At 43.2% G+C, this 12,398-nt stretch overlaps 1 protein-coding gene across 1 annotated transcript in view; it reads left to right on the plus strand.

Moving 5' to 3' along the window:
• LOC137421201 (E3 ubiquitin-protein ligase MARCHF2-like) overlaps nt 1–12,398 on the plus strand; it is a 186,410-nt gene that overhangs the window by 157,955 nt on the left and 16,057 nt on the right. Inside the window, exon 4 of the mRNA XM_068107001.2 lies at nt 7,956–8,168. Within this exon, the coding sequence (XP_067963102.2) occupies nt 7,956–8,168 (213 nt within the window). The remainder of the gene's footprint in view (nt 1–7,955; nt 8,169–12,398) is intronic.

A 12,398-nucleotide genomic window follows, 5' to 3' on the forward strand; every position in this document is an offset into this window, starting at 1 on the left:
TGAGCATTATGTCCTTGTTTTCAATGATTGCTTTTGGTTCATGTGGAACTGGGATATTTAAATTTCTGCAGATGTGACTGGATTACTCTACATACCTTGTTGTGCCTTTGGGTGTTCAGCTGCTCTGACATGAGTTTTTTACATCCCGATAGGAGGTGATTCGTGTTTTCTGTTTCTACCTTGCAGAATCTACACTTGTCCAATTGATTGCGTCCTGCCATCTTTTTTAATCTATTGGTGTAGTGTCCTTGGTCTTCGCCATTAATAATAATTCATTCTACAGTCACGTGAAAAAGTAAGTTCACCCCATGTAAAGTTTTGACTTTTTCAACATATTTCAACATACAGCTATTTGATCTTCATTTCAACAATATTGATAGATAAAGGTGATATAATATAACAAATATCATGAAACATTTACATTTTGTAGTCCATTGTATAATTTAAATAAACATAAATGCAAATTTCGCATGTGGAAAAAGTAAGTACACCCCGACATTTATCACTACTTCAAATACATAAAATTAGAATCAGGTGCACCAGCTGAGGTGCAAATGATTAGAACATCGTCAGAGAGGATCTTGGAGGAACCTGTCTTATTTAAACCTCAGACATTTCGTTTGGTTTGCTCTTTGTTGTTGAAGTGTGCGGCGTCACCATGCCTAGATCAAAAGAGCCCTCTGAGGCCTTCAGAAAGAAGGTTATAGATGCCTACGAGTCTGGGAAGGGATTCAAAAAGATCTCCAAACAATTTGAAATCAATCATTCGACTGTCCGGAAGATCATCTACAAGTGGAGAAGATTCCAAACAACTGCCAACTTGTTCAGGCCAGGCCGCCCCAGCAAGTTCAGCCCGAGAGCAGACCGCAAGATGCGGAAACAAGAAGTCTCTAAGAACCCAGAATGTCATCACGGGACCTACAGGAAGCTCTTGCCACTGTTGATGTCAAAGTGCACGAGTCTACCATTAGAAAGACGCTGCACAAATTTGATCTACATGGGAGGTGCGCCAGGAGGAAACCTTTGCTGTCCAGAAAGAACATCAGGGCAAGACTAAAGTTTGCCAATGAACACCGAGGCAAAGACCAGCACTTCTGGAACAATGTGCTCTGGACAGATGAGTCAAAGGTAGAGATATTTGGCTACAGTACCAGAAGACATGTTTGATGAAAACCAAAGACAGCATTTGACCACAAGAACCTGATACCAACTGTAAAGCATGGTGGTGGAAATATTATGGTTTGGGGCAACTTTGCTGCATCAGGGCCTGGGCAGCTCACCATCATAAAATGCACGATGAATTCTTCATTGTACCAGAGGGTGCTTGAGGATAATGTGAGGCCATCTGTCGGAAAGTTGAAGCTCAACCGAAGGTTGACCTTGCAACATGACAATGACCCTAAACATACCAGTAAATCCACCAAGGAATGGCTGAAAAGAAAGAAATGGAGGGTTCTGGAATGGCCAAATCAAAGCCCGGATTTAAATCCCATCGAGATGTTGTGGGGGGATTTGAAACGAGCTGTGCATGCAAGAAACCCCTCAAACATCGCACAGCTGAAAGAATTCTGCATGGAGGAGTGGGCAAAAATTTCTCCCAGTCGATGTCAGAGACTGGTAGACAGTTATAAGAAACGTCTACTTGAGGTTGTTTCTGCCAAAGGGGGCAATACCACCTATTCGAGCCAAGGGTGTACTTACTTTTTCCACATGTGAAATTTGCATTTATGTTTATTTAAATTATATAATGGACTACAAAATGTAAATGTTTCATGATATTTGTTATATTATATCACCTTTATCTATCAATATTGTTGAAATGAAGATCAAATAGCTGTATGTTGAAATATGTTGAAAAAGTCAAAACTTTACATGGGTGTACTAAGTACTTACTTTTTCACGTGACTGTACGTCCCAATTGAGCTGACCTCTTCTTAGCCATTTCCGTCATTCTTCTTTGTCTATCCCAATCTGTCCAATTCTTTTTTATATTTCTTGATCTTTTGTCTTTCTCCCAGTTGTTACTATATATCTGCTGGTATTTCATCTTGTATTTTTCTTTTCCCTTTTTTGCAATCGTCGGGGCTGTATTCAATTCCTGTTTCAGTTTGGTCTTCTAATCGCACCTGCTTTTGGAAGTTTGTTGCAATGTGAGTGAGACATACCTTTTCTGGCTTAATGTGTTCAGGTATATACAAATTGTATTCCATAGTCTGTTGAGCCTTTCACGTACTCTGCTAATCCTACAGTCGTCGCTCTGTGCGCGTGAATGAGTTCCATCAGGCTGCCACCTCCTTCTTTCCTCTGCAGGTACATTCTTGGGATGCACTGATTTTTGTAGACATCTTGTGTATAGTGAGGAGTTTCCTTGTTTTGATGTCTAGTTTTTTGATATCCGCTTGTGACCAGTTTACTATTCCGCAGCTGTACTGGAACACTGGTACTGCTAGTTGGTTTATGGCTTTGATTTTGTTCATTGGGGTGAGATATGTTTTCATGATCAGCCTCGTTCTGCGCAGGTATTCATTTTTTATGACAAATTTGGTAGCCTTCTTCTACTCCAAGGTATTTTTTGTACTCATGACCTGAACCTGGGTACCCCAGCACGTTTGCATAATTTGGCGGAGATTATCTCAGACTTTTTTTTTTTAACAATGATTTTCTCAACTGCAAAGCATACATAGATAATTTCCTTGGGAGAGGATTTATGGGGTGGGAGTAGCTTAAAACCATTCCCAGATTCTGAAGTACCTTTTACCCCAAATGTGTGGCCTCCACGTGCTACGGTTCAGCCTGAAAGAAAAACGTACAAACACACAAACAAATTAAAATATCTATATTGGTTGTTCCCCTGTTTTACTATGTAGGGGGTGGTTGTTGTTATTAACTCCACCACCAAAAGTGGATGGAAGTTAAGTTTTCTGTATGTCCATTTGTCTGTGAACAAAATATCTCAAAAAGTTGTTGACGGATTCGGACGAAATTCGGCAGAGAGGTAGCGTATGTGACAAGGCCAAAATGATTAGATTTTGGTGAAGATCTGGATTCGGATCCGGCTAGTAGAATTTTTTAAGTGATTCTTCACCATTGGGAGAAAGGGCCAAAAACGATACATAGCAGGATATCTCAAAAAGTTGTGGACGGATTTGGACGAAACTTCGTGGACCGGCTGGGTGTCTGACAAGGACGAATAGATTCGATTTTGGTGAAGATCTGAATATGGATTCGGATGTGAGAATTATTTAATTTTTTAAGTGATTCTTCACTATCGGGAGAAAGGGCCAAAAACTATATATAGCAGGATATGTCAAAACGTTGTGGACGGATTTGGACGAAATTTGGTGGACAGGTTGTTTGTGTGACAAGGAAGAACAGATTCAATTTCGGTGAAGATTTGGATCCGGATCCGGCTGGTAGAATTTTTAAAGTGATTCTTCACCATTGAGTGATATGGCCAACCAGGCACAGGTATGCTCTCTACTGAGTGCCAGTCTACTTTCGATTCAGCCCTCTGGTGCTCATTGCATGACTCACTGGAAGGTCGGATGAGCCACTGATGCAGTGCCCCTTTTACGGTACCACTCAGCTGGTACTCGTTTTGCTGATCTCAGAAAGGTGATAGGCTGTGTCAACCCAACTTGTATTATTCGGCACGACAGAGGCTCGAACTGAAGACCCGAAGATCTTCAGCCATCCACCTTAACCGTTTAACCAAAACTAAACTAGACTAAGGGGGTATGGTGGTGAAGAAAGTACTAAATCGGACATTCTCTGTTACAACTTGTCTTCGTATCAGGTCGCCACCTTATTTGGGCTCATACTTTGTGGGTACCGTACAGTACACTAATATTAAGGATACTTGACCGGCACCCACAAGTTTGTGGGCTCAAATCCTCATGCTGAAGACGTCAGTATTAATGATTTGATTTTAAAATTTCCTTAAACCGAGCTTGTCTCAGGAGAATTACCATGTGATCATAAATTACTAAAATCCTGCTCTGCCGCTCTTTCACTCCCTCTCTCTGTTCTCTTCACCCTCTCTTTTGCTCAAGGTCATCTGCCGTCTGCTTGGAAATCAGCCAGCATCACCGCTTTGCACAAAAAAGGTGCAAAAACAGATCCCAGCAACTACAGACCAATCAGCCTTCTCCCAATTATCAGCAAAGTCATGGAATCCATCATTGCTTCGGATATGAAATCTTTCCTCTTCTCCAATGGCTTGATCTCTGATCATCAATTTGGTTTCAGACCAGGTCACTCTACTCTGGACATGCTGCTTCTGCTTTCTCAACAATGGATGGAGGTCCTCAACGCCAAACAGGAAATTAGAGCTGTCTCCCTTGACATATCACGTGCCTTCGATACGGTCTGGCACCCTGCTCTGCTCACCAAACTCTCCTCCTTTGGTATCCATGGAAATCTCCACGCATGGCTGGCGGACTTCCTCTCTCGTCGTAGTCAACGTGTGGATTCCAATGGTTTTCTCTCATCTCCTCTTCCTGTTCAGGCTGGAGTTCCCCAAGGTAGTGTTCTGGGCCCTGTGCTTTTTCTAATCTTTATCAATGATCTCTCCGACTCTTTTGAAAATCCTCTCTATCTTTTGTTTATGACTCCACTCTCTGCCGCTCCATATCTCAAACCTCAGATCGATAGGTAGCAGCCTCTTCACTCTCTGAAGACCTGGATAAAATTACAAGCTGGTTAAACAAGTGGAACATGTCTTTCAATCCTGACAAATCTCACACTCTTACGATGTCTCTCTGAAAATACCGTCTGGACAACCCTCCCATCCACTTTCTGAATATAATAATCCTCTCCAAGAAGTTCTGTCACTCAAGCTTTTGGCTCTCACTATCTGCCATGATCTTTCCTGGGAAAACCACATTTCAAATCTGGCCTCCAAAGCCAGTCGCCGACTGAGCATCCTCCGTCGTGCGAAGTCCTTCCTTGGCACACCTGAGCTCCTCACCACATACAAGGCCTTCATCCGCAGCTCAATGGAATACTGCTCTCCCCTCTGGGCTGGTGCTCCTGCCTCACACCTAGCTCGGCTTCACGCTGTTGAAACCAAAGCATTCAGAATCATTGGAATCTCCCGCGATGAAGCTGATTCTGTGGGCCTTTCACTCACTCACCGCAGGCAGGTTGGTGGTCTTTCTGTCTTCGACCGACTCCTCTCTGGCCTAGCTCCCCCTGCTCTGTTTGTGCTCTGTCCCCCAAGTACTCCTGTAGGTCGCATAACATCTGCCAGCAACCATGTTCTGGTGAAACTGCCAAAATCAAGACTCTCTGCTCACCTTCACTCCTTCATTCCTCTTTTCTCCCATCTCTGGAACAAACTCCCTCACTCTCTTCATTCCCTCTCCTCCCTCCACGTCTTTAAAACAGCTGTTCACCACCCCCATCCAAAACCTTGATCTTTTCTACCCCCATTAATACACCTCAAATCCACCTCCTTCAATTTCCCTGTTTTCTTTCCTGAAAGTCACTGTAGTGTCCATCTTGCTTATCCCGTGTACCCCCCCCCCCCCCAGCCCTCTCTCTTGCACAGTTCTCCCGATGTCCCTGTACCCTACTGTTGTTGTGCTTCGCTCTTTTTCCCCCTCTTGTCTCCTTCTCCCTTATTATATGTTTATGTTTTTGTGTTTTATTTGGTAGCTCTTACACAAGCCTCTACTTTGTGTTCAAAACAAATTGGATCAGAAGTGAAATTTGGGAATTTGGAAGGAGTGGAGATTGGGGTGGGGAGGTGGGGGTAATAAGGGGAGGTGTGATGCATGGGAGCCACCCCAGAGGTGTGAGCAGTACTCCATCAAGCTGCAGATGAATGCCTTGTAGGTGGATCGGAGTTCAGGTGTGCCAAGGAAGGACTTTGTAAGATGGAGAATGCCCAGACTTTGTAGGCGAACTTTGAAATGTGGTATACCCAAGAAAGCTCATGGCTGATTGTGAGACTCAATAGTTTGAACGACTGAACTTAGTCAAGAGGATTGTTAAGAAAGTCGACAGGAAGGTTTGCCAGACGGTTCTTTTGGAGAGAGATAGTGAGAGTGTGAGCTTTGTCAGGATTGAAATAAATATTCCAAGTGTTTGACCATTTTGCGATTTTTTTTATGGTCTGAAGAGAGGGAAGAGGCTCCAGCCTTCCTGACTAAAGGATGATGGATGTCACGGCACAGGATGGGGTCATCAGCAAATCGATAGAGGATTTTCCAGAGGGTCAGAGAGATCATTTATGAAGATCAGGAAAACGACTGGGCCCAGTACACTGCCTTGGGGCACGATCCAGTCTAGACAGGGGAAGGAAATGAAAGGATTCCAGTTGAGAGCCGCACATTGACTCTGAGAGTAGAGGAAGTCAGTAAGCCATATGCGGAGTTGGTCTAGGATGTTGTATGCAGAGTGTTTGGAGAGCAAGGTGGGATGGACTGTCTGGTGGAGGTGGATTGACCTGGTCTGAAACCAAATTGGTGACGTGAGATGATTGTTGGAGACTGTCTTGGTGATAGTCTCAGAATACTTGTAATCCATTTTACGTAAACCCCAATAGCATCGTTTCACCGTGCCGAGTGCCAACTCTCTTCTTTTTGCAGATTCTGGTGTCTTTTCATGTCTCTGCCCCGGAAGGTGGCCGGAGGCATTATGTTTCGGGTTGTCCGTCCGTCCTTCCTTCCGTACGTCCGTACGGGGTAAACCCCGATTTTCTCAGCAACCACATGTCCGATTGAGACAAAACTTTCAGGGTAGGAGTGACACCCATGCAGAATGTTTTAATCACAATTGTGACGTCATAGGTCACGTGGTATGGCAGCCATCTTGGAATAAACGCAAATAATAATAAAATTATTTCTCGGAAACCGCTGAATGGAAATTTTTTAGACTTGGCACATTGTCAAGTACTCCTAATGGGGAACAAAAGCATGATAATGATGACATTATAGGTGAAGTGGTATACCAGCCAAAAATGTTATAATCGAATTCCTTATCCTAAAAATCTGAAATTGCATGCACATGATCTACGACCCATTTGTATTGAAATTTTAAATTTATGACATCATAGGTCACATGGTTTGGCAGCCATATTGGATTTAACCTAAAACCTTATAAAGACATCTTCTCCCAAAGCACCAAATCGATTGACTCGAAACTTTACTTGACATTGACTAGGCATGGCGATTAAAAGATGATCATGAAAACATCATTGATCACATTGTGTGGAAGCCATATTGGATTGAAGGAAAATATTAAATAATTATATCTCTGAAACCACTTACCCCATCGATGCAAAATTTTACAAATATCATCGAACACCATTGTTGCATATAGTTTGAAAATAAGGACATCATAGGTCACGTGGTTTGACAGCCAACTTGGATAGAAAAACGAACCTAATCCGATCAACACAAAACTTCACAAAACGTGATCCCCTACCCATACATATGCAGAGGGTACATTTTAAAGGTCATATGTCATGTGGTATGGCAGCCATATTAGCTTGAAAGCCGATATTTCAAAAAATCCCTTCTCCGAAACCGCTTCACCGATCGATGTGAAACCTGTCATGTCTGGTGAAAATGTGATACTTGAGAACAGCTGAAGGGATTTAAATCAAACTTGTTTATTTTTAGGACAGTGAACGATGGCATCTACCCGTTGTGGGATTATGCGGAGGCATATTGGTGACACAGTCGCATTGCTCTCGTTTATTTTATTATTCCGCCGTGCGTCCATGTGACGTTATCCGTGTGTTTGATTTGTAGCTTCTGAATCTATCGGATCTATTAAATGGGTGTTTTCGATGCTGACAAAATTTGCTTGTTCTCAGAAGATTATGCATGTGCACATGCAGTAAGGCGCTCTCTGAAAGGCTGATGTGTGTGTGTGTGTGTGTGTGTGTGTGTGTGTGTGTGTGTGTGTGTGTGTGTGTGTGTGTGTGTGTGTGTGTGTGTGTGCAGTGGCTGCATAATGGTGGTTCGGCACGCCAGAGGCGAACACTACTCACAGATGTGCTCTGCTTCATCCTCGTATCTCCACTTGCTGCCGTGTCTGGCTGGTTGTGTTTGCGTGGTGCTGCCGGACATCTGCGACTAGGGCGTGGCCGTCTTGAAGCATGGGGCCTAATTGCGCTCACCACTGCACTCTTCACCATCTACCTTTTCTGGACAGCTGTGAGTGTTTCAGGTTACAAAGGAGATATATATATATATGTGTGTGTGTGTGTGTGCATATTTATACTCTCATGCATTGTCTTTGCGCCAAGGTTGAACAAAATTGGGCCATGCATGCCCGATAAATGGTTGGGGACACGTTTAAGTAGCATAATAGCCGCCATCGGCCATATTGGATCTGACGTCGAAAAAAATGATGTGCATATTTAAGCCATAATTCATTATCTATGTGCCAAGTTTGAACAAGATCAATAAATGCAAGTTTGAGAAATTGTTGAGGAAGTGTTCAATATCAGGTTTTGTACAACTAAAATGGCCACCAGTGTACCAGTCGGCCATCTTTGATCAGATTGCAAAATAAAGTGAGGTGCACGTATGTGCCATCAGGTGTTGTGCTTGTGCCAAGTTTGAATTAAATAGGACCATGCATGTTTAATAAGTGGTTGGGGACACGTTTAAGTAACAAAATGGCCGCCAGTCGGCCATATTGGATCTGTTTTCGAAAAAAAATGACGTGCATATGTGAGCCATCATTCATTATATGTGTGCAAAGATTGAACAACACCGGTCAATGTATGTCTGAGAAAAGGTTGAGGACGTGTTCAACATCGGGTTTTTACACCTGAAATGGCTGCCAGTCGGCCATCATTGGCCGGCCGTTAGTCAGTCAGTCGGCCATCATCATTGATCGTATTGGGAAATCAGCAAAATGAGTACCAGCTCACTGGGATGAATGAGCTGGTCAACAGCAGCAGATTTGGGCAGGGATTTGGAATTTGGTCAGTGTGCCAGGTCAGGTGTGCCGGCTATAATCACCTACTGTTCATTGAAATGCATCGTGGGGCTTTTTAACATCCACTAGCTAAGGCTAGCAGGCCTGTCGTCCCACCTTTCCTCCCCTCCAAAGGAAGATGCACTCAGTGATGCAACCCCAGCTACGTGGGAAGCACCATTGCAAGTTTATAGTCAGGCCAAGAAATGAACACACACTAAAAAACTCAGAGGTAGAGCGCTTTACCTTCATGCCATACCAACAAATATCGACAATGAAATACAATAAAAGACAGGAAATTGAGATGGGCCAGAAAGTAATAATAGAAACATGTAATGACAATCAGAGGCAAACATGGAAGAGAGCACAATGGGAGCAATCCTTGCTGATAACATTTAGCATGATATCATTCCAATGACGACTCTTCCTTAGAGCAAGTTAGGTTATTTGGTGACATATTTGTCATATGATGAAGATAGATTTTGTATGCAGCCCATGACTGCTGGTTGCATTATTTTCTGGAAGCATGGTCGTGCTGCTGATGCAGGCCCCTGTTCCCAATAAGCTGGTTTTGCCGACCTCCGAAGGAATGGCTGAGTCAACCCACCTGGTGTTGTTTAACAGCACGATGGGTTCAAACTAAAGACCCTAAGATCTTATAAGTAGTGGAGCAGACAACATAGTGTATCTTTCAAATGGTGACACAAGCACGAAATATCGTCTCACTCTACCAGCAGCGACTTCAGCAGCTTGGAATTGCATCGCCAGATGTGCATTCCAGGAAGCTGAAGGACAATTTGGTTTCACATATTCCCCGGCGAGAAACTCACCACCAAGGATGGGATGTCTTGCTGGCCTTCCAGAAGGATGTAGGTTCCATTCTGGCACAGGCGTGCGTATGCAGCGGAGCCATTCGTTTAGCTAAAGCTAGGGCACGGGAGGAGATGCTCAACCACAAGTCAACATTCGACAACACATTCCACGATGGAAGTATTTCAGAGACACCTGTTCCACCGTCACTTCTCCAATTTGTACGCATGTTCGAACATGCTTTGGACAGCAAGTCACAGATTCTACATGGTGTGTCCAAATATGATCTTGCTTTGGCACAGCTCTTGCAGTGCAACTGCTTCGCCAAGTAAATAGAAGGAGCACAGCCTCACAAGCACTCCAAAGATCCGTGAGACTCCGTTCAATGTGGACATGAGTATGTCCGTATTTGCCAAAACCAGGAAAAAGCGACTCATCGACATGCTCCATGAACTTGGGATCAGCATTTCATGTGACAAATCATCATGAAATCATGTGACAATCATGTGACAAAAGTTCTAGAAATCTCGGCCCAGCTAGGGGAGGTAGCGGTAGCCCAATATGTGGAAGATGGAGTCGTCTGCCCACCAGTCTTGAGAAAACAGTTGTTTACGACTTCCGCAATGAATAACATCGAGCACAACCCGACAGCGACTACAGCACACACATCCTGTCATGGCACCAGTATTTTCATGTTCCCGCACCCGAGCCCAGGCCATACCAGTGAGGAACCCGAGCCCCTCTAATTGTCGAGAATTACATGAATAAATAACCGATTTAAAATATATATATTACATATCTGAGTGTTAAAACTAGTAAAATCAGTTACAGCACGTTTGAAGACATATAAATCGACACCAAGATCACTTACATTGACCAACTCCATCCATTTATACGTAATGAGTTTTGGTAGGAGAATTTGGTGGCCATCTTGAAAAATGGCCGCCATCTTGTATTTTAAAATGTCCAATCAGGTAGATTTAGAATTAGCATGCCGAACTTCATGCTTGTAACACCATTTGGCATGATTCCCCTGACAAAACTGTTACCTGCCCCACTAAAGGTGTTAGCCGTGTAGCCAACACCGGGCTTGTGTGAAGCAAAGTTAAAAAAACACTTCATACGTGATGGAACTTTTTCTCTCAATTCATTCCACTGTAAACAAAGTTGTAAGGACATTGCTGGAATTGAAGCTGAACTTTGACCCAGTAAACCTTTGAACTAAACGCAGGTGAATCATTTTCCTTTCATAATCTGCTCCACCTAAGGATTTCAATGCTTCTGCAGGTAACCTCAATGTTGCTAAGCTTTATATAGTTGTTCAAATCTTCTATTCAAAGGAAGAGTTTTAGTTTGCTGCTTCTTCATTGTTTCAGTGGATTTGTGTCATACAGGTAGGTCGGACAGGTGGCTTCATTTTTTCGGTAAAGGTACCTTGTGTTCTTTATTTAATTACTTGGTATATAGAGTTTGCATTTGGGATTTGTTTTTGATAATCTATATATATATATAAAACACAGTTTGTGTGTGTATGTGTAATGTTACCGATAGACTCCTAAACGGAGAGGCTTATGTGCTTGATATTTGGCATAGACATGGCCATTGAGCCTGGGACGAACATGGCCGAACTCAAAATATTTGACGATCCATATTTTTTATTCATATTTACCTCAGCGCATTTCAGCGCACGGAATCAACGGAATTAGCGCAGGTGGGCGCTGATTCGCTCAGAGCGATCACGTGATGACGCTATGACGCTATGAACGCTATGACGCTATGACGCTATGAACGTTATGACGCTATGGAAAAAAAAATCGCTATGACGCTATGAAACGCTATGAACGATATGACGCTATGAACGCTATGACGCTATGAACGCTATGAACGATATGACGCTATGGAAAAAAAAATCGCTATGACGCTATGAAACGCGATGAGCACTATGACGCTATGACGCTATGAACGATATGAACGCTATGACGCTATGAAGCTATGACGCTATGAAAAAAAAAATCGCTCGCTTTACCAAGGGGCTCGCTCTCCCCCCCGTTCCCCTCCCCTCCCCTCCCCCGCACGGCAATGCCGGGTACTTCTGCTGGTAAGAACTAAAATGGATTATAGTACAGTCCTCTTATTTATTTTTCCTGCTCCATAAACTTCTGTGATTCCCAGAGCCTCGATTTGAATACATGTCGGATTGATTTGGAAGTGATTGTTACCTATTTTGGGTTAGTATTATATTTTTTGAAAGTTGTTCTTCACCTGACTGTAGTAAGTAGTTAGTGGATTATAAAGTTACAATACAGGATGTTGTATGAGCAGGGAAAGTTTTCCAGGTGCACACCAATCAGTGATAGAAAGGGAATGTTTGATGATTTCCAAGAATTCCCAGGCCACTCACCCACCATCACCACCTTCATTCTCCACTGTTTCCCCTGTTGAGAATGCACCGTGGTGCTGCAGTTTTATAATGCAATTAGCCCACCACACACAGTGCTGTATGGGACCGATCAAGCTGGTGCAGGAAGACACCATCCACCATCTGCTGCCTTCCGGGGAGTTCTCTCCATTAGACGGATCGTTTTTTTGTTTTTTTTTGTATACTGAATCGAGGCTCGTGAAAGAGCTAACATTTACTTCACAAACAA

Source organism: Myxine glutinosa, chromosome 2, assembly GCF_964187855.1.
Source record: "Myxine glutinosa chromosome 2, kmMyxGlut1.1, whole genome shotgun sequence".
Lineage (NCBI taxonomy): Eukaryota > Metazoa > Chordata > Myxini > Myxiniformes > Myxinidae > Myxine > Myxine glutinosa.